The sequence below is a fragment of the Aquila chrysaetos genome, chromosome 1 (assembly GCF_900496995.4).
Source record: "Aquila chrysaetos chrysaetos chromosome 1, bAquChr1.4, whole genome shotgun sequence".
Taxonomy (NCBI): Eukaryota; Metazoa; Chordata; class Aves; order Accipitriformes; family Accipitridae; genus Aquila; species Aquila chrysaetos.
In genome coordinates, this window is record NC_044004.1 from 77,967,486 (window position 1) to 77,990,477 (window position 22,992).

At 42.4% G+C, this 22,992-nt stretch overlaps 2 protein-coding genes across 8 annotated transcripts; one reads left to right on the forward strand and one right to left on the reverse strand.

Annotated features, from left to right (window-relative positions):
• Positions 1-1,938: 1,938 nt before the first annotated feature.
• BBS12 (Bardet-Biedl syndrome 12) lies at positions 1,939-12,124 on the reverse strand. Of its 7 annotated transcripts, none has more exons than XM_030019444.1 (3): positions 11,480-12,124; positions 11,257-11,382; positions 1,939-7,377 (listed from the first exon to the last, which is right to left on the reverse strand). In XM_030019444.1, exons 1-3 carry the CDS (start codon positions 11,494-11,496, stop codon positions 5,226-5,228), a joined length of 2,295 nt encoding a protein of 764 aa, XP_029875304.1. In that variant the 5' UTR covers positions 11,497-12,124; the 3' UTR covers positions 1,939-5,225. The 7 variants fall into 7 exon arrangements, with proteins under 7 accessions (XP_029875304.1, XP_029875321.1, XP_029875312.1 ...); XM_030019461.1 differs by lacking the exons at positions 11,257-11,382; positions 11,480-12,124 and adding exons at positions 9,743-9,842; positions 10,552-10,625; XM_030019452.1 differs by having other exon boundaries at positions 11,323-12,124.
• LOC115343522 (caltractin) lies at positions 10,750-16,965 on the forward strand. Its single transcript, XM_030019513.1, has 5 exons — positions 10,750-10,922; positions 12,694-12,849; positions 14,501-14,629; positions 14,737-14,874; positions 15,112-16,965. The coding sequence occupies exons 1-5, from the start codon at positions 10,920-10,922 to the stop codon at positions 15,199-15,201; spliced, it is 516 nt and encodes a 171-aa protein (XP_029875373.1). The 5' UTR covers positions 10,750-10,919; the 3' UTR covers positions 15,202-16,965.
• Positions 16,966-22,992: the final 6,027 nt, after the last annotated feature.

A 22,992-nucleotide genomic window follows, 5' to 3' on the forward strand; every position in this document is an offset into this window, starting at 1 on the left:
TCCACGTGAGAATTTACAGAGAAGGTCCAAAGGGAAGAGAAGGAGCTATAGCAGAACTCATCTGTGACACAGACCATCCCAGTTCTCCTTCCTTTGCTCTTTCTTTTCTTTAGCCACTGTGCTGTAGCAAGGCAAAGAAACTAATAAATCTTCTGATGATGCTAATGGGTCACTTTACAGTAGACATAACCCTTGAGGAAAACCCTGTAATCAAGACTTCCTTCTGCCTTTGGGATTTAAGCTAACATCTTTGTGCTGGGACGATGAAGTTTTCTCTCAAATACTGAAAAGAAATGCAAGGAAAGCTGACAGGCTTCCCAGTGGCTGGGGAGATAGACAGCATTTACCCTAACTCCAGAAAACTGGGCTTTGCAAAAACACAACAAACCTCCTTCCGGTAACCCCTGATGTGCTACTTGCACCGTGAACTCTAGAGAAATACAGCTAGGAAAGCAACTTCAGCAGTACAACTAAAACACACCTCACCAGTTTCTCACTAGCTAGTGCTCTGTAGCACATTCCTACCTCTATAATACTTGTGGTTATGCCATCTGATATACACTAGTAAAATTTGGTTTCAGTAAAGCTCTATTTTTATTAGAAGATAAAGGTATATATAGGAAGTGACAGAGTGAGGGTAACAAACACTTGAACCATGAGTTAACTCAGATTTGGCATGGGCACACTTCTGTAAAGGTCAGGGGTTTATTTCATTCACCTAGCATGTGGAATCTACATTGTTAGCCTTCTCGTTGCTAACCTCTACTACAGCCTCAGAAGCTACAGCTGACACATCTCAAAATACCTCAGCATAAACATGATGCTAGTGGTAGCACCTTAGCTGTTCTCCATCCAAGCCTATGCTTGGTTTTCTCCATTCAAAGCAGCACAAGAACCAAAGTGAGAATCTTCAATTTACTGGCAGGCATCTCCTGTCTCCCCTGACAGGACAACTCACCCCTCAGGGCAGAGATGCACCTTCTACATCAGTCCTCCTGCAACTGATGGGTAACTCAGGTCTACCAGTCAGCTCGTCCTTGTGAGCAGAGCTGAAAATCTCTTGTCACTCTGTAACTCTTCTCCTAGACTAGATCCCCTGTCTGTACCTCCCTCCCCTAAAAAAGGGAAATGTCCTCCCAACCTCTTCAGCAGCCCCGGCCTGGGATATCAAGTCAGTCAATGCAATTAAACTGTCTCAACTCTCCCAACTCTCTTGTGAGCTCAGGTTTTTCTCCTTCAGCCCTTCCTGCTCCATAACTCCCTTAACCTCCCCAGCCTCCAGCCTCCCACAGTCATTTTTTGGCCTGCCTCAGGACCATTGCCTCCTACATTTCCTAGCTCATTTTTTTCAGCATACTTGGTAGCTGGCAAACTATCAGATGCCTCTTGACAACCATTGATCACCAGGCTGTCAGTCCTTATGGGTCCAGTATTTGCAAGCAGGCTGTGTCCTCCAGGCTAGCCCAGCTTGGGACAAGGGTCTTGTTGCTATGATTAAGATCTCTACTACATTTCAGGAAATCATGAAGGAGCAGAAAGGCCTAAAAAGTTGGCCTTATAAACATTAAATAAGATGGCATCAGCCCTAAAGAGAAGGAGGAGTGAGCCGGGAATGACGATACTTGGATGCAAGGGAGAAACGAGGCACCTGACTAGGACAGAGTTTCAACAGGGAGTGAGGCGCTGCCTACTCCTTGGGACAATCCCTTCCCTAAAATCTCTGCCATTTCCCAATTTCCCAGGCATGTACAAGCTTAGCTCTTCCATCACATCATACTCTACACAAACAGCCTTTGTGTACCCTAGGAGGAGCCTCTCCCCGGGAGAAGGTGAAATCGCCCATGGTAGTTGTTGAAATCATTCCCTGCGCTGAGAGCCATGGCAGACACGCACAGGACCTCCATTCTATATTGCAAAGAGGTTTGAGAGATTTGAAGCTGAGGAAGCCACATGTTTATATTGTATTTCACACTGCAGAAGGAGCATGCCTTGAGGACAGCATGCGTGTTAATCTTCTATGCATATCAAAGAAATAATTTTAAGTAATCCAGGATAGAGTATCTGGCTAGTTTATAAGATTTTCCATTTCATTGGCCTGTAGAAAACCAAGTGTTAAATAATCAAAATATAATGTCTGACAGCTTTTTAGAAAACCTCTGCATCACAATATTTAAATCTATCATTATGTGCTTTTTAAAAGCCTGACTGGAAAAATTACATCATTTTGGATTTTCTCAACATTTGGTGCGTCAGCTCTCAGTGTCTAAGAGCCCTATAAATAGATGTTTGGACCACCTCAATACAATTCATGTATGCACTTTTTCCATAATCCACTTAACTCTATTATTCAAATAAAGTGCAACTGGATCTTTTCTTGGGAACAGGGATTATGCAATGCTCAGTACAGGAGGTTCAAGAAAAACAGTATAAAGCCAAACATGAGCTGCAAACACTTGCAGAGCAGCAGAGTTTGTTATATATTTATTTATATGCTGCATTTCCATTTCTTTTCCACCTAAGAGCCACTAGCTCCTTCTGCCTCTTTTGATCTACCAAACTTTCTCCCTCATCTCTTAGTACACCATGAGTGTGGCCAAGCAGTTAAACATCACTTGCCAACTGATTAATAATGAAAATATAATTGCAGGATGATCAAAACTTGAATATAGCTAGATCCCTATGCTGCTAGGAACTACTGTTTCAAATTAAAATTATAAACCCCTACAGTACTGATGAGATTTTGCCAAAATCCACTGAATCCTGCAGTTTGTTAGAAAACTAAAATATTTACAGTTTCAAGTCAGAGACGGCTAAATACTATGAACATAGCTTTCTACACAAAGAAAAGTTTTTCTCATATTTCTAAACGGCAACTGCTATTAATATGCTCCCTTAACCTCCGTAAGAGCCTTGCAGTTACGCGCGAGTAAAATACAAATATAAAAATAAAAATATGCAATTCAGCAAGGAGAATGAAACCTTTGAAAATACACTGTGTAACACTACTTTAATACACATGTATACCTATATGTATCTAAACAATATTTGAGGATGAATTTCATTATCTCTGTCTTTCTTTTCCTTATATACTGAATATAGCAATTATTCACCTAGTGTGAACCACAGCTCTATGAAAGATCCGAGTATATAATTTCATACAACATATATTAGCATAGAAGAAAGCTCCAGGATAAAATGCATTTAGATGGATTCTTCTCTTCATAAAAATGAAGTTAGGGCTTCTGGTTGGTTCAACACTCAAAAGCTGTTCATAAGGATCCCAATTTCATCTCATGCTTAAGGTTAATTTAGAACCTCAGTAGCCTACCCCACCTCTCCAGGAAACTCCCAGCTATGGAGACCCATAAGCTGTAAGCAAGTCTCAGAAAGGGCTATTTTTAGCAGAATGCATTGTAGGTTATGGAATTATGTGTTATGGGGATGAAGACACCAAAGGAAACAAAAAAAATTGGAGGACATGAGAGAGGTAGATATTTCACAGTATCTGATAATTTTCTACTGACAATGATGATGGGATATAGTGCTGAAGTGTTAGCACCACATGGGAAGCATTTTAGGAACTGTCTTTCGTTTTCATTAACTCAAGCCCCCTGCAATTAGGCACCATGAAACGCACAGGTAGAGGGAAGGGCCTTCCCAGGAGAAAAGGGCAACTCCAACAGGGCGCAGAGACAGAGAACTGTGTTAAGGCTCAGTACGAGTCGACTGGGGGACTGCTAGTGGTCATGGGGGTTTGAGGCAGCTGATGGCTCTTCTCCCAAGATGTCTTCTGCAGTGAGGACATACAGCAAGGAAAATAAGTCCAGAAGAAAAAACATCCACTTAAAATAGTAAATAAGTAGCAGTGAAGGCTCTAACAGTAAAATAACCACTCGCTTTCTGTCTGCCTTTCCACTAAATCACATCTCAGAAAACACTCTTCAACCCACCCCAATTCTTGGCTTTCACCACAAAAGGACCGTCTGCCATCAGCACCAGCAATCACAAGAAGTGCTTAACCCAAGTACCACCGGCCATTAGCATTTTAATGAAAAAGTTCCTAAAAGCAAGAATCCGCTTTAGTATCACCATTTCCATCCTTTTTCCATGCTGTTTTCACTGGACTGGTGAGACATTTCACTTTAAGTGTGATTCGGAATGCCAAGTTCAGAAAAAATATCTCCATGGTTACACACCTCTTTCTTACAACAAAGTGCCAGTTCTCCATGGATCTGCTTTCAAATGTTAAGTGCTGAAACACAGTAAAAATGCCTTGCCTCAATCATCATGATAGATTCATTTTCAGTTTTTAGCCAACAGCTAAAACATACAACAACATTTTCCTCTCTGCAAGGGTAACTGAAAGAGCCCAAAGGAAATAACCTAAAAATCCAACTCGCAATGTAAAAGAAAACTTTGTTTAGAGATACATCCAGTCTGTAATACCAAAAAAGGAGGATTCAGCCTGAATTTATGTCAAAACAACAGAAATCCCAAAGAGTATATATTTGAAAATAGGAGATATATAGCCCACATAAATATGCAAAAGTAGCATCTACTAATACATTCTCACAGCGTAAAATGTAACGGTCATTATTGCAACTTTAAATCTTACATTTGCAACTTACAGAAATTAAGAGCAAGATATTAACTAAAAATTAATTACGTTATATATATATATTCTTTCATTTAACACAAGTATGCCAATGTTATGTAAGAAATCCCTACCCTTCTTTAGAAGACCTTAAAAGACATTAAACAAGAATAATTTACAGAACACAAGTCCAAATACCTTATACAGGCAGCACATGTTCAGAACACAAGCATATCCAAGGAATCAAACTTTTCTCCAACTAGACTTGACATGTACCCACCTGCCCAGTGCTCCTCATTATAATGAAAAAAAGAACTGCACATCTGCTCTGCTAAATAAGATTAGTCAGTTTGACTGGATTAATCTATCCATACAGACAATATCAATAGTTAGAAACGCATGGCTGGGGTTGGAGATAAGCCCACAAGTGATTTTTGTTTGTTATTTAACTCCCATTTCTAGAAATGGGAAATTATATTTACCTTGTGACTGTCTCACATTCTGATTTCCGCTGTTACACTCTAAAGTCATAACCAAATCTCAATGTTTGCTTTATAAACTATGAAGAAATGTAGGTTGCACCTGGACTTCTTCCACTGACTCACGGACTTATAAATAAAGCCTGCAAGTCCTATAAAAACATAAACTCACTTGACATATGTGAGTTCAATAGCTGATTCCTTTTGGGACCCGAGATAATTTCAGCATCTGTCTGAAGCACTAGTAGCACCAAGTCTAGAGCTCTCCGCCACGCCTCCATCTTGGCTGTAACATTATCATAAACCTTTAAACCCTCTCCGTGGTCAGCGAAGGGACCAGAACCGCCCCTGAGCAGATCACCTCTTCTAAACTCTTTCAATATATATGCTGAGGGAGAGCCACAGTCAGCTGCTTTTTTGAGGTGATGATCAACTGTGGTACACGCTTCCAACTCCGATGCAGCTTTTGCAGTGTTACACATAACCACTGAAAGATACTGCTTCCAGCCACTTGCTAATGCTTGGAGCACAACTGATTTATACTCTGTCGCAGATGCTGCCAGCCAAGGATTGTGAAACTCTTTCACAGCATTTTTATTTGCTGGCTGTAAAGGCTGTTCTGCAAGCATCTGAATGTGACTAAGGCACAAGAGCTCCACTGCACCACCACCAAGAAAAACATTCTTGTCATTTAAAGCATGATGGAGTCGATACACTAAAGTCCAGAACTGGTCTTCAATGAGCTGCATCTTCGAAGCTACAGCGGTGGTAAGCACGGCCGTGAGCAGGGGAATTCCTTGTACTTTTATCCTGACCGGCACAAGCTCACCCAGATCCATTGCACGCCCATCGCAGGCCTTCCACAGCTCCACCTGGGCTCCACTCCCCACACAAGATGCATTCAGCTGGGTGAGGTATGTCACTGGCTGGGTGCTGGTGACCTCCCCAAAGGCACGCAACACATCCCGAGTCACAAAACCAATTACCAATATACTGTTTGCTATGCATCTTTCCATTAAGTTTTTGCACACATTTCCTTTGACCAAAACCAAGTTTACTTCAAAGTTTATCAGAATATCTAACATACTGCTTAGCCACAAGTCCCCTGCTCTGCCTTCCCACAGGCTAGGATGCTCCAGTATGGTCCTTACGTTACACGGTCTATTAAAACCTAAGTGACGATATTGTTCAGTTAGGTCACCATCCATTAGCAGAATCCGAAGGGGTTTGTCTTCAAAGTGTTTAATAACTGTGGCTTGTTCTGATGATACTAACGTGACAAAGCCTGGGGAGACACAAGAATAGTTTTCAGGCAGGCCCAGTAAACAACACGTCACAATTTCTGCAATGTTAAACTGGGAAGAGCCACTGCATTCTGCTCTCTCTTGTTGGTACGCAACAACGCTTTGTAACAGTTTCACACTAGCCTGATTTCCATGGCTCAGAGCCATTGCCAGGTGTCCGAAACCGTAACATTCACATGGATCTGCTGATTGTCCTGAAAAGTATCCCTGAAAATTACCTTGCTGACTTGAAAAATGGCTTTTTCCTAGAGTGCTGAAGTATCTGCTATGGGTTAACTTGTTACAGCTGGATGTGGTAACACCACTTCCAGAAATCACAGATGTACTTTTGTCACCCGCTGGTTTGACAAGAGAAGCTATTGAACCAAGGCCAGCCAAAGGTGAAACCAGGCACTTGTTAGAATTACAACCATCTTCTTGATAGGAACAAGAACTTATTGGAATTACTTCTTCTGGTGCAGAAATATCTTTCTGAAAATACAGGAAAATCTGAGGATTTAGAAGACTGTCGTGTCCAATTTGGCAAGTTTTGCTTTTAAAAGCATTTGGCCTAACACTGCTAGAACACAGCTCTTTATTTACATCGTGTATTGATATTTGAAGACACTGGACTCTCTCACAGCAAGAGTTCAAGCCCTCAGACATCACAGATACTATTGCTGAAACAGGAACATTCTGCTGGAGGCACTCCAGTACGGCATTGCTCCATGCACCAATAAGAAACAACAGGGTGCTCATCCCAGTCTTAAACTCTTTGTTTTGTGCCTGAATGGTTTCATTAAGAAGCTGTCCGGCAGCGCTAGTTAAATCCAAACTTTCAATCAGTCTCACAGCAGAACCAATCAATGTGCTTTGGTTGGTGCTTTCATCCACAATGAATTTACATGACTTCATTGGCCCCAATAATGTTCTTCCAGCTAACGCTAAGGATGAGAGTTGCTGAAGTCCAATATGTCTTCTTGCGTTCATATCCCGGAAAGCCATGGGCAGCAGGCAGCATCTGTGAACAGAACACAGACTTATTGCCCCATTCTCACAGCACTCCAGAGCATGTATCGCCAACAATTAAATTAACAGTCTAACACTGAACACAGCTCTCCTGTGAGGCGCTCTGTATAAACAGTTCTTCATCCTGTGCACTTATTATGAGACATCGATGCACATAGTTGCTGAAATGGTGCATTGCTAAAACACCACAGAATTTTTTCTTGCTGGCAGATAATAAAGTGCTCTTAATTTCAGTGTATTGTATAGAACTTGCAGATTGTATAGAACTACCATTTCTCTCCTGACCTGCTATCTGGAATTTCAGTTATTTGCCTTACTTAGGGGAAAAGTTCATTAGAGCAGAATGGACAATTATGTGCAAAACAGAAGTGCTCTGTACAGATCCATCTTGGTACCAACAGTTATGTCACTGACTTTTAACATTCATATCTGGAAAAACATAATCAAACTTATTTTATTCCAATTCAATTTATTCCATTTAGTACACATCAATACTTCATTGAATGTGCACGAAAAGGAATGCCACTTCTTCATACCTCACAAAGCAAACTGCTAAGACTGCCAAGTTTTGATCTACTACTCAGTTTTAACATGCCAAAAATAAATGTTCTTTCCCTTGAAATCCCTTCCACACCACAGTCCTGTGGCACACCACATGGATTAAACTAAAGCTTCCTTTTTATTTTCTTTCTTTGAATGAAAAAGTATACACACCAAGAATTAAGAACCCTTAGCCATAAACCTTTTATGCTCAGATTCAAATAATTTATTTCATCTCCCTAAAGGTCCCTTTGCATAGCTATTTCAAATCCAAAACACTCTTTTTCTGTCCCACTCAAGTGAAAGTCCATCTGAATATTATCTCAAATGAAGACAAAGTGTGAATTTAAAAAGCAGAGTAGGCAGTCAGAAGTAACTTTTACATGCTGACAGACCTGAAGTTCTAGTCTAGCCCAAACTGACAACAGACTTTCCCTTCAGTTACTAGATACATTTTGAAGTACCAAAAGAATCATTAACCAAGAAATTGTTTCAGTCTATAGTTATCCATAATCAACAATTTAAGAAAAGGACTTTTAGATAAGCAGGTGCTTTTGACTTTAAAACTGCACTGGGAATGCCCATCCAAAAACGTCCATCCAACCTGCTTAAGGGTTTTTCTGGAAATTTTTCTTGGCAATGTCTTGCGATTATGGTCTAGTCAAGCTATGTATCCATATCAGTACTTCCAGTAATAATAATAATAATAATAAAAAGCTCTTTTTTCTTAACTGGAATCCTTAGCTTAATATCGCAGGTAGCTTGTTTTGAAAAGAACAAACAAAAAAATTGAAGTGATTAAATAATAATAATTGGATCATGGAATCTAATATGAAACAGGTTTCCCCCACTCTCCCCAAAACTCATCATTCCATCTGATTTCTCTTAAGGATTTACTAAGACAATCGCTTTTGGTGTTTTTTTCAGTTGGGTTTTGGTGGGGGTTTTTTTTGTTTTCTTTTTTTTCCTCCGAGATCACTGTTTCTGAATTCAAGCAGTTTTCAACTAGTAACAGTCACTTCTCAACCTGCTCTTGTTTTGATAGAAAGAACAAATAACCAATTTGTGGTTCTCTTCATACAATTTAGGAAAGAGCTAAATTAGCTATGCTGAAAGGCCAAGTAATGCTCTCTCACTACCGAGGTCCTTGACACATAGCTCTGGGCAGAAGGCCATGCTGCAGTTTGGATGGGAGACAACTATGGAAGGACTGGTGGGAAAGGGGTTCCCATTTTTCAGTGAACTTCTTACTCCCGAGTCAGTCCCAAATGAGGGTTCAGCTCAGCAACATGAGCCACTGTCCTATTAGAATGGCATTTTTATTGCAACGAATGCGAAACCAAGACTGGTTATGAGACAGATTAGAGTTAGTCCAGCACCTTCTATCAAGTCAGTGCACTTTCACCAAACCTCAACGCAACCAACTGCAACTTGCGTAGCTAAGATTTTCTCTGAAATTTAAGTTGAAAAATGTGCCCCTTACTTTCAGCTTAAACTCATACTTCAAAAGTGTAGCTTCATTTTGGACACCAGCCTGTACTCCTGCAGATCCATAAACCTGAACCAAATGGACCCAGAGCTTGGCTGCAAAACCAGATGAAGGCAGAGCATGCACTTACAGGAAAGAATGTTTTTATTTCGTTGCGTGCACAACCTCTGGCATGTGTGATTTAGGATTTTGTGATATTCCCCCCTCCCCGTCTTTTGTTTTATACATGTTATTTTGGCAAGAACACCACGCTATCCTATGCTGTAGGAACCAATATACAGCAGACCCAAAATTCAACTTTTCATCCCCCCATCCCCTGACTTCTTACCTCTTTTTCCATCCAGTCTGAGGTGGAAAAGGTAAAGGGTCAAGTGGCATCGCATTTCGGAGTCAAACACAAGTGAGGTCAGCAAAGTGAAGGAGGCATCCCAGAGAATGAAGGAACAAACTAGTAGTGAAGGACGGCCATCTGTGAGACACCAACTACTGCTTGTGCTGAGCCAAATTGCATGCTGACCTACTGCTGCCTGCCTCATCACCCCTCTCTGCAAGCGAAATAAGACTTGACCTTAGGTTCAGTTTATGTTTATACGCACAGGTTTTACGGGTCCGAAGTGAAAAACTCTGGGATAGAAGAGGTATGCTAAACACTTATTACTTGCTTTGTCTTACAACTCAACAACAAAATTTTAGATCAGTTTTCCAAATTAATGTAGTTCTGTGAAACGCTGTCAATAAAGCCTTGCTCGCGTGTATGCATGCGCACACATTGTCTTGAGCCAGCACTGGTGCACAATCAATGGGAAACGGGTAGAAAACTCTCTGCTTGCAACTAAACCACCGAGTGTTCAGGTTAAATGTCACGACTTACCTGGTCTACCTCAGAACCAGCACTATTATCACTAACTTAGGAAGAGAAAGAGCTTCCTAGATTGGTGCAGCCGAACCCAAACGCCCACGCTGAACCAGGCCCGCGCCCCTCGCGGCGGGCACCCCGGCAGGAGCTGAGGCCGCTCGGCAGCCGCCCCGCAACTGCCCTACTCGGGCCTGGTGGCGGCCCGGCCGCTTCCAACCCGGCTGGAAGGCCGGCCCAGGCCCCCGGCCGTCCCCACAGCAGGCAGGGGGCTGGTTTCTCACCGATTCGGCTGCGTTTGGCCCCGCTCCCCGCGGCCGGGCTGAGGTGAGGTGAGGTGAGGTGGGCTGAGGCGAGGCAAACGGCCGCCGCGCGCCGCCAACGGCTGCCGCGCGCGCCCCGTTGCCAGGATACCACCGCCGCCGCCGCTTGTTTGTACACGCAGCGGGCGGAGCTTCCCCCCCCCCCTCTGACATCACGAGCCCGCCGGTTGCCATTGGCCCGGGTTAGGGAAGGGGGGGCGGGTTCTCCGGGACGCCCGGCTCTCTCATTGGGCGGCACGCGTGTTCGTCGCGTGCGGCGGTGGGTGCGCTCGGGCCGGGCCGTTAGGAGCGGCGGGGCCGAGCGGGCCAAGCCTGGAGCGGCAGTCCCGATGGTGAGCGTCCTTCCCTTCGCCGCGGGCTTCCCCTTCCCCTCGCCGTCTACCCCCTCCTCGGCGCCTTCCCGGGGCCCCGGAGCCCTCTGCTCGATCCCCGGCCTCGGGCGGGCCGGCAGCCGTTGGGCTCCAAGGGCTGTAGGGACCGCGCGGGCGGATGCCGAGACGGTCTGTGCCGCTCGGTTTCCTCACACAACGCGGAAGTGGACGCGCCGGCCAAAAAGGGAAAGGAGACCCCCCCACCCCACCCCCCCCCCCCCCCCCAAAAAAAAACCCTCGGCACTATGGAAAAACACCCCCGGTAAAACACCGAGAGAATCGCAAAATACGCCACCCCGTTTCAGGGTGTGGGGTGAGCCGGAGGAAATATGCCTGGTTAATCTTAGCGCATTTTACTGACCTCCTCCGCTTCACTGGGTCCCCCTGTAGCACATTGAAATGGCAGTGGCCAGGCGAGAAGCTGAAACATAAAATGGATTTTGAGCAACTCAAGTTTTTAAGTAAATGGAACAGGAAGCAACGCATATGCTACTTTTCAGGATCTTGAACGTTTTCACCAGATTTGTAGGTGCATACGCAGGATGCAAGAAAAGAGGTTCAGGTAGCGTGTTGGTATATTTTTCTTTATGGTCAGGGAGAGGTCTCACATGGGTTTCTCCCAGAGCAGAAGTAGTAAAAATCTGATGGCCTGTGTTAATAGCAGGGAGAAGTCAGAGGTGTGCCAGACAGATTGGTTTGCAATCCAACCCGGGAGGGACAAATCATGTTAAAAAGTGAAATTTCATTTCCAAATACAACAAAATGGAATCTTCTGTGTTAGACACTGGGCATGTAAAAGAGATCCAAAAAATGGTAACAATTCAGCAGATGTAAGAGACTGCTCAGCAGTAGCTAGAAAACAAATTCCTTTCTTGGTATTTATTTACTTCTATGAAGTCCAACCAGTTAAAGTTGGGGGTGGGAGGGATTGCCCTTCCTCCCATTAATCTGTGCAGATTGAAGACTAAGGGACTAAAATCTGTCTGCTGCTTGTTTAGAAGAAAACCTATACTCAAGGAAAATATTTCTGCTGCTGAGTGGGGGGCGGGGGGTGTCTCAGAAGTGTCCTGGATAATAATGCACCAGCTCAGCACAAGCAGATTAGTTCTCATTATGGGACAGATTTTGTGTTTATCTCACTGCTGCCACAGCATGTTGTTACCTAGCACCACAGCTCGGTGGTGGACAGACGGGCTAGAGCTATGCAGCTCCCTTTAAACTTTGCTCCAACAGAGCTGATGCTCTGACACCCCATTTCAGTGCTGACTTTGAGGAGTGGCTGAATTTGAGTCCCACTTACAGTCAAGACCCTATACAACCAACCTTTTTAGCTGTGAGGATGATTTACTCCTGTTTTCCAGGTGAAACCACTCCTGACACATCAAAGCAACCAGCAGGACATGCAGAAGGTCTTAAGTCACCTCAGTGGAGTGTTCATTTTCAGGCTGCCCACCTGTTTTTCTGGCATTACTCCTTTAACTGATGATCTTTCTGTTTAAAACAGAAACCATGAAGCCCAAATGCATATTCCCCAGTAACAAAGTCTTCAGCTTGTTTTCTTTCTAGAATAATGTAAGAAAATAAGCACAGAGACCCAGCGTCTACCACTTGCAGCAAAGAATGTCTCTTGCTTCTGCTACAGCTTTACTGTTGTTATTTATAATTTAGTTGTGTTTTGAATTTTCCCTGGAGTGAGCTATTTCTTATCTTTTCTCTCCTTCACTTTCTGAAGGCATCCAACTATAGAAAACCTGGCTTAGGTACAGCCCAGCGGAAGAAAAGCGGCTTGAAACCTGAACTTACAGAAGACCAAAAGCAGGAGATCAGAGAAGCTTTCGATTTGTTTGATACTGATGGATCTGGAAGCATCGACATAAAAGAACTGAAGGTTTTCAAACTTTTGTTTCTTGGATGGAAAAAGGGTCTCAAGATTGTAGCTGCTCTTCCTGTTTGTCCGGCCCTAACTATTTTAAAATAGTTTTGGAGTACAAACGAGTAATGGCTTGCTGTCATGACTGAATTTGGGGTGTACTACATAGTTAACTTGAGAAAGCTCAGTATGTAATACTTCAGAGCAGAGCTTTTCTAACGCATGGACAGTAGGTCAGATAGCTTTGAATATCTGAGCATTAGAGGAACTAAACAGTTCCTCTGTTTAGCTACACTCAGTACACAATTTTCATGACTGGCTAAGATCTTGTTTCTGGGAAGTGGACTTTTGTTGTTCTGGGATGAATGTCAGCATGTAAAATTTTTTCTTCATCTCAGAACTAAACACTCAGATTTTGCACACATTCAGGAAAGATACAACCATATTTTCATATACATAATCCAAAAATTACCCGTTTTTAAATTTAAGGAAGAACAAAACAGAGATCTGAATTGCATTTTAGTAGCAATTCAGGTAGTGTGTGTGTGCGCATGCATAGACACAGTAGTACGAGGGAGAAGATTATTTTCAGTTGTCTCCCTATATTTTTACGTGTTTGATCTTTTTTAAGCGTGAACCTTTTATCTTAATTATCTCCTTGACCTTGATTTCTCACATACACACACTCTGCCTCAATTTCTGCATATGTAACCTAGAAGCATGAGTTACCTAAGCCTGCGGCTTATCTCAGGATTTATTTGGAAGTACTTACCCTTGGTTAAGGAAAGTGTGTTCTCTGAACACAGATGATACATGTTAAAATACAGTTCTTAAAATGGACTGAAACATTTTAGCATCGACCGTTTAATGCTGTGTTTTTCAAAATTAATTCAAAATAATGGATATTTTACAACAGAAAGTAATAAACACCCAAGTAGCAAAATAATTGTTCTAGGCTGGTGAAATGCCAGAGCCTGGTTTTAAACAATGTTAATATTAAGCATTTGTACAATAATTTACACAACTGTTTTTACAGTAATACTTTGCTTGTGCTCTGTAAGGCTCAGAAGGTTTGCTTTTCTTTTCCTCAACTAGCACAGCAGTCAGTCTTTGCTTTGCTGAGGCTGAGACACTTAGGAAGTATTGTCAGTTCCTACCCCCTCCCGCTCCGCCCTCCCCACCACCTAGCCAGAAGTGCCAAGAGCTATGCATATGGATTTCTTCTATCTCTGTGTACTGGATTATGTAAGTTAACTGATGTAATTCTGCACCCGTCAAAATTAACAGGCATTCTGCCCTCAATTTCAAATGGAAGGACATCACATCCCTGGTCTCCAACCTCCCTTGAAGTCTCATTTTGATAATCCAGTCCCTTTAGGAACTATGTGGATTTGAACCTTGGCCTAATTTAGACACAAAAAGTTTCTCTTAGCTTCAGAAATATATCCACGTTCCACATGGATCTAAAGAGAAAATAGGTCTGAGTCTTAAGGATATCAAACCTATGCTATTACCGTTTAGAAAGATGAAACAAGCTGGTAAGATATATCAAGATGTTTCCATTGCAGTGAGTTATTACAGTTTTGGACGAGGAAATTAAACAAGCTTTAGTGCAGCTGATGACACCATAATTCTGGCAGCTTCCTAACAGAATTGGTTTTTGGCACAGGTTGCGATGCGCGCTTTAGGCTTTGAGCCAAAGAAGGAAGAAATTAAGAAAATGATAGCAGATATTGACAAAGAAGGAAGCGGCACCATTGACTTTGAAGACTTTTTGGCTATGATGACACAAAAAATGGTAGGAATTCTTAATAGAAATTCTTGTGACAGCATAAAAAAATATTGAAAAGGAGTATCTCGGTGGCAGGTGTTTTCTAATTAATGTACGTTTTACTCTTGTTTTAGAGTGAAAAGGATTCAAAAGAAGAAATCTTGAAAGCTTTCAGATTATTTGATGATGATGGGACAGGAAAAATTTCATTCAAAAACTTGAAAAGGGTTGCCAAGGAGCTGGGAGAAAATTTAACAGATGAAGAGCTTCAGGTAAATTCCAATTTGCTAGAGCTTTTCTAACAGGCACAGACCAATCCCATAGCCCCTAAGGATTGGGTGGAAATTTATGCCTATACAAAAAGGGCCGAGAGGTCAGAAATACAAAGAGCAATCAAATACATAGTTATGTTTTCACATGAAGTGCTTCTGATTTGTTGTTGTTTTAAGGAATAGAAGGTCTTGTGTTTAGAGTCCAGTGCCTGATCAAATGTACAATGTGTTTTGTAGGAAATGATTGATGAAGCTGATCGAGATGGAGATGGAGAAGTAAGTGAGCAAGAATTTTTGAGAATCATGAAGAAAACTAGCTTATATTAATACTTGTTGCCTTGCTATACAGCTGCTCCAAAAGATAACCTGGAAAAGACTTAAAAACTGGGCTTGTGTCTCCTGTGTACTTTTTGCCGTATAAAGATCTGAAAGGAGAGATTTTTGGTTCATTCTTCTTTTTCAACAAAGTTAATTGGGAAAGGGAGGCTTCAGTACCCAGAACTGTTAAAATGAGATATTGCAGAAGTGAAAAGGAAGGATGAAGTGAACCTGCAAGACAGGGTCCCTTCCCCTCCCCCTCGACAATTTCACTCATTGCCATTTTGGATAATGAATGCTGTGTTTCAGCTATTTAACTAAAAGGCATTTCACTTGAGATGTGAAGATTCCCACTGCTGCTGGGAAAGGCCACTTCTGACTTTCCTAAGGCTACAGAACGAAGGTACAAGCACAGTATTTCTATTTCTTTTAAGGCTTTTAGGTTATCTTTTGGTATTTATCTCCTTTTGTTTATTTCCATGAAAGACTCTAAAACCAATTGCATATCTGTCTTCATTTCTGTATGAAACACTTTTCCCATGGCAAGTTGTTTTGGGACCTAATGGGAAGCAAATGTAGATAACCAGATTTGGTTCTTCATTTGGAACTGCGTGCCATCAGTAGATGTTCCTCTGTTTATCTGACCATCTGAAACCTAGTTTACTTGAACGTAACCTGCTTGGATTATCAAAGTTTATCATATGACCAGTCAACATCCCGTGCCATTGTTCTCATTCCCAAGACAGTCTTAACAGAGCTGCTGTTACGCCAGGATTTTAGGTATCTAAAAAGTTCAGTTCTGTGGCGCACTAGGGTACATGTTGTCTTTGGCTATTTACAGTCAAGCTGCAGGGAGGACTTGCATCTGAAGTGAAAAAATAGCTCACCTCGGACATTCATGGAACACTGAATATATTTAGATCCATGCAATCCAAATTAATTTCAGACATCACAGGTTTGGGGTTTTTTTAGGAGTACCTTCATTTTCTTGAATATTTCTTGCATATACCGTCAGTCTAGGATTTACTGGAGAGCCACATTTCCTCCTGTGTTATGGTGACAGAGCAGTGACACACAACATGACATCCAATTACGTGGTGCTGCAGGAGGGTTTATCCTTGGGTCCTGATTAGACAATCAGCTTCAAAACTGCAGGGAAATGGTATAATCCTAAATAGCATCTCTCTCTAATAAGGCACCTAAAGGAGAGTTTGTTACTGCTCACAGTGAAGTGGCAAGTAGGTAGCAAAATGTCAGAAGGGTTCAATGGGAAGAGGAGGGAAGAAACAATATTTCACCAGTATCTGTTAAGATCCCTCTTTTCTTCAGGCAGCTTCTGCTGCTTGACAGCGCTAACAAGGTTTGTAGAAGACGGAAGAGCCAATTCCTGGATTAGCTCCTCATTACAGCTGCCTCAGCTCTCATGAGCTGTAAGGGCCCAGCAGGGGGAGAAATTGGTTTCAGGAGCAGGAAGAAGTGTTCATTTATGTTATCTTCTTGTCGGCGTGCAGCTGCGGACCTGGCACATTCTGCCCTGGTCCTCTGAGTTTTGTACTCTGAGCAACTCTAAATAGCCCCTCTCTAACCTGTACAGAAGCAGGCTTAAACCTGTGGGAGAACAGGGATTGTGTAGCACCCTGGAAAACTCAAGAGACCTGTGAAGTCCCCTATTAACATATTCAGTGGCAGTAGATGTAACCTATAGTACTGTAAGTGTTTTAAAACGTCTATTAACTTTGTATAAGTGTGAAATAAAACTGTTTTGCAAGTTAAGGACTTTGTGTGCTTTATAACTTGGTGTGCTTACTATGAAAACTAAATTTTCAAAAATAATTTTGAAGTGTTAAGTGGTTCACCAAGTATATTTTCACTTTCGTTTATCTTTTCTTTTTAAGAGAGAAATTCTTGGGTGCAGTAGTCTATCACATAATTCCTCTCTGTCTTCCACTTTGCTGATTAAAAGTTTCTAGTACTAGCCACTTGTATTCAGAAAGGGAAATTTGAAGTTCTAGTTGATTATGGGGAATCCCAGAGCCTATTAGAGTGACTGTACTTTTTTTAATGCTGCCACAGGAAGAGATTGATGACTGTTGTTTACCTATGATGCATGTCACTTCTCTCTTCCTGTTCTAATCCCATTACCTGACTTCTGAAGGTAGGAAAAAGACACACAATCATACCTACTATATATACTGCAATGATGAAATGTTATTTCTGGCTTGCCCATTAATTTCTTAAGTCTGGAATGTCGAGCAGTGTCTGAATTAGTACAAAACTTGCAAGTGTTAACGTAATAGAACAAGCATGTCATGCTGCTTTAGTTTGTGTGATAGTGAGGGATATCTTGTCCTCTCTTTGGCCCCATGCACTGAGTATGACTACTAACACGACAGTATCGACAGCAGCCCACAGCAGTGCTGTGGTTCTGCATGAATTATTTTCGGTGCCCTTGTGAATCCTTCCTGTCCCTTCTAGAGTTTTATCTTTTACATTTCTACGTGTGGTGGAGGAAAAGGAGCCTGATGGAAGCCAGTGGCAGAACTCAAGAGTTCAGTTTGTGTGAGGAACAAACAGGTGCTGAACCGCCTGTTCCAGAATTTCATTCTTTCACTGAGCTGGAGAACACGACTCAGATCAATGAACTGGGAGGGTACCCAGCAGACATTTTTCCTGGGCTCTGTTCTAGTGCCTACTCAAGTAGTTTACCCTAAATGGAGGGCTTTCACTAGAGGAGACACATCACTTGCACCCCTCTCCTCCTCCTCCTCCCATTTGCTCTATTCTCAAAAATAAGAGCTGGGGCACTTCCAGGAGACTTAGATTCAACTCCTTTCCACTGAAGCACCAAAAAGGAGGTAAAGCAGTGATTTGGGTTGCCTTGAATGAAAGGACACATCCCTCAAGGCACCCGAATCCAAGTGGTCACCAGTGTGAGTGCGTACTGACTGGCACCTGGTGTGGAGGGGAAGGCTTCAGTCCCAACCCTGCTTTGCGTTCCCTACAGACTGACCTGGGCATTTCCAGGGACAGGGGGGGAGGCAGAAGGCTGTGACCCTCATCCTCTGCATCCCTCTTCCCCTTCATGCCGCCAGGGAGGCTGGGTTCTTACCTGGCATTTGTAAATTCCCCTCTGATGGCTGCCATTCAGACGCTGCAATACGTGCATTCAGCTGAGACCCTTCCTTCTGTGACGTCAGTGAAGCCCGGTTTTCAGTTTGAGTGTTCGTGCTAGTAAGACACTGTACAAAAAGGAAAGTGGAACCGCAATTTGTATTTGGCAAGCACCTAAATATCAAAGCATTGATAAGGGTGATAGCTACTTGGGATGTAATATTGTAGTTGACTTCCAATGAAAAAATGTTTTTAAATTAAAATGTACTGGGCTTTTAATAAAATACGAAATAGTTCAAGAGAAAAAAATACACTTACAAGTTATATTCCAAAATATGCCAATTGCATGGCAATTTTAAACTAACCTTTGCTGTTATCTCCCCTGTGCAACTTTTAAGTTCTTTATCATCTCTCAGCTCCACGGTACAGTCCCACCATCCTGCCAGTCCCACAGTAAAGCAAATCTTCAGTTGGCTTTAGAAAAACAAAAAAAACAAGATGTGACTATCTAGTGCACAAAGATGTTTTAAGTAATCTGAGCTGGCAACCTGAGATACTGAGTGACTGTTGCGCTTTCTCACCACATCACAGTGAAAAGTGGATAAAGGCAGCAATCTTGAAGGCCATTCACTTCTTCGCAGTTACACCCACGCCACATGGGTGTAAAACAGCAGGCTGGCCAGGCACAGGGGATTGCAAAAGACTGGTGGAGTCTTGCATTGCTTGAGGTGCTCGTGCAGTTAACTGGTAACGAGTGCTACGCTCTCACTTCTCTAGGTGAGAGTTTGTTTTCAGAGCAATAAGCACAGGGTCAACATTGCAGAAAAATAATAGCTTCAGGTAAGCCAAATCTTGGTATTTAAAAGAGGATGGGGGGGAAAGCAACAGAAGAAACTTTGTGTACTTTCACATGCCAAGAGTCCTACTTACAGAGCCCAAATATTTCAATAAACTGATGAGGCGTTTAATACTAAAATATTTAAGTTGGTCATTTACAGTTTTGAAGAACAACTCTCACGCCCTGCAAACTATCTGGTGAAGTCACACCACATATTTGAAACGTTAAGTATTAATTCCTGGAAATCTTGTCACCGAGTTCATATAAATCAAATATCACCACACTACATCTGCTTTTAAACACCTCTGGATAGCGTAAGTGGATTTTGAGAAAGACTCGGGCAGTAGAAAGTGCTGTGGGCCAGAATTCATCATTGCCACATTTGACACATGGAAACACTAGCAGAACACGTTTTTCTGACATGGGTTAAATCCTTCTGTGACCCTGACAAAACCTCTACAGTACCATACTACTTAAGTCTATTCCATGTACTGGCTGGAACTTTTAGCAATCTTTGCAAGCGTATCGGCACAATGTATTGCCTTTAGGTGGTGCATTTTTTGCAAACATCCATTCTCCCAAAATATCAATGTTAAAGCCAAATCAGGACCATTGAGACTGCATCCAGGTGTTATTGCCAGGGGCCCTCCTGCTCACTCAGAACTTATTCTCCCTGCTACATTTGTTTGAAAATTATTTTTGTTTCCTTACACTGATAAAAACGAATGAAGATGAGAAAAATACTGCTCCTGAGAAGCTTCAAAACCCAAGTTTTGTTTCAAAACCCAGTTACATATGCTAACAGAAACTAGCCGCAGCTGTCTGACACATTTTACAAAAATCAGGCAGGAAGAGCAAACAATCAGTTAGGGATGTTCTTCAGACATCCTTCAACAGGAGTGACGGGGCAGGAACAACCCACATACCTCCTGGTGCAGGGCAGCAAACAAACTGCTTGGTCTATAGGCTGGGATAATCCTTGACACTTGAGCAAAGAACCCCTATGAGGACAATTCTGCAAAGATAGCTCCCTTTTTGTCATATATATCAATATAAAGAGCATAGCTGTGAACAGACTGTATGCCAATGCCCAGGGCGATTAGGCAGACGTCTCTCCGAATCGCTCCAGTGAACAGGCGGCCAGGGAACAGGCGGCCAGGACTGCCCCTTCGCTACAGCCCCCAGTTTCTGTGAAAACCTCTGCTGAGCAGGCATAAAATTCTGCTTTCAGTGAGCATTACATGCTCTGCTTAACTACAGGATGCACTCCTAAATTTTACATTAAGGAAAGGCGTAAAAGTCTTTTCGTTCTCTCTTTTAAGGGAATAAAGAACCGATAGATCTGAGAGCGTGACAGTCTCGCTAGAGGGCATCCAGTTACTAACGTGTAAGATGAGTGATGCTTATTTCCCTCCTCTGTGGCTTTTAATGACGATCGAAAGTAGGCTAACAAACACCATCCAGCTGGCACTTGAAATATGTGGTTGGATACAGAATTATTTTTTTCTGAAAACAACACAAGGCTTCTCACACAACTCAAGTGCAAAATGCTGTAATTATTAGTTGGTTGTTCAAAGCTAAACCCCCAAACCACACTTTCTGAAACTCCCACTCTGTCTGTATCAATAATTACACACACGCTCTCAGGGGAGCGGAGAACAGAACTTGCCTTTCGCAGAGTCCCCCTGAGTGCTCTGACCACTACTGTATTATAGAGTTATTTTCTCTCTTTGGGAATACTGCTATCAAATGGAACCACTTCAAGCAGAGAGACAGAGCCAGCCCCCGCTGCAGGATGCTTGTGGCCCTCCCTTGGGATGTGGGAAAGCTGGAATCGTGGCCTTGCTTCACGTCGAGAGGAACAAGGATTTGAGAGTTAGACTCTTGTCCCCGAGGTGAGTTTGTTGACCTTTTAGGAGACTGTCTGCACCAGGATGTGTCTTATTCCAGTGGCCTTGTGGGGTGGAGCATGACCAAGAAATACATTTTTGGGCAACTGCCTGGCCAGAGGTCAAAAGCATGATAGATGGACACCTGCCTTCACTTCTTAAAGGCAGCTTGGAGTATCAAGAGCTTGACAGCTCACATTTACTGCTGGAAAAATACAGGGGGCCTGTGAGGAAGAGATGTGGAATTAGGGTGGAGCAAGACAGAGGACCTGCAAAGTCTGATGCTTCAAAACCTGATTTATATGTGCCCAATTCCTTCAGCAGTACAGAGAAAAAGAGGGTCTGAAAGCGATGATCCAAATCTCTCTGCTGAGTCAGGAGCCAGAGCTGGCTCACAGCAAACCTGCTCCCATGCAGTGCAGCACAACATGCATGAGCATCTCAGGCTTCATCCCAAATGGTGCCGATGTGGTGCCTACTTTTAAGAGCCTCAGCCCTTGATGATTTCAAGGGTCCGCTGGAGTGGAGTTGGGGACCTAAAGCTATAGCTCTTGACCTCTTTGGAGTTCTGACAGCCACTAATTACTAAACTTGAAATTGCTCAAGTCATTTTTTTGTTTGTCTGAATTAGATTTGATGCAGTGAATAAGAGCAAAGCAAAGTTATCGAACCTGAACTGCAAACGTGCAAAATTCTGGGCACAGCCCTAACAGTTTCACATGCATTTATTATTCCCCTCATGCTGGATGCATGTGAACGCACACGCATACTGTATGCGCACATGCAAATCTTGCGGTCTTACCATTATTAGAGTTTCACATACTTCTGACATGCAAAAAGTACAAATGTGAGAGCGTATGTTTAGAAGCTTCAGTTGGAAAGAGGGTGGATTTGTTGTAACATTTTAGTCCCAAATAGGATAGGATCTGTGGACGGTAGAGTTATCATGGAGCAGAAGTCTAGTCCTTCTTTCCCACTGGGCCAGCAAGGGCTGTGGAAACTGGTACAGGAACTCCCTGTACCAGGTTCGGGGTCTGCAACTAACTGGTGCAGTCTCAGTGAGCCGGCCCTTGTTCTCAAGGCCACTTTACTTCCTTTGAAAGCTTCCGACCGGTTCTAGTAGTGACATAAGTTTCACTATAAAAAACATCACACCATGAAATAAAGAAGGAAAAAAAAAAAAAAAAAAAAAAAGGTTCCCATAGGAAACAAATACAACAGCTAACCTAGCCCATTTCCAGCATTATTTTAAAGCACTCTCTGCCCAAAACTGTAGCTTAGCGCAAACAAAACCAGCAAAATTTACACATCCATGCTATTGTATGACGTTCTTTCCTAGTATGGTTCCTTCTTTACCTGCCTCTGCTCAATACCCTCAACATAAAGAAAACATACATGCTTTCCTGTAAATTCTTTCTGCCCTCCAGATGAGAAGTGCCATGAAAGATCAAGGAAAAACTGACTACAAACACTGCAGATCTGATTTATAAACACTAGAAGGTATTTCAATACAAAAAAGCAACATTTGTACTGACTTCTAAAAACGTGCTATCAGATCATCTCCATTTCAGTTTTTAAGTCTGTGTTCCCCATGTTAAAACAAAAGCTAAGGTGGTGGGTCCAGATCTTTCCTCTTTAGATAGTTATGCTGTGATCACCCAAAGAAATCCACAGAAGCACAGCTTCCACACATCTTTTGAATGTTCTGTTTAAATCTGTCCATACAATGTAATCAATTATGTGAGGTTGAAGATGATTGCTGCAGAATAGCTCCTTTTGGAAAGGGAGGTATAGGAATTTAACAAAGTAATTTTTTTCTTTTTTTTTTTTTTTTAATCCTATCAAGTTAACTAAATTAGTACAGGACCCACGTATAGATGAGGTCCAAAAAAATGGGTCACGCAGAACTATCATTTTCATCTTAAACAGGGATCCACCAACCTCAACATCTGGATTCCTTTT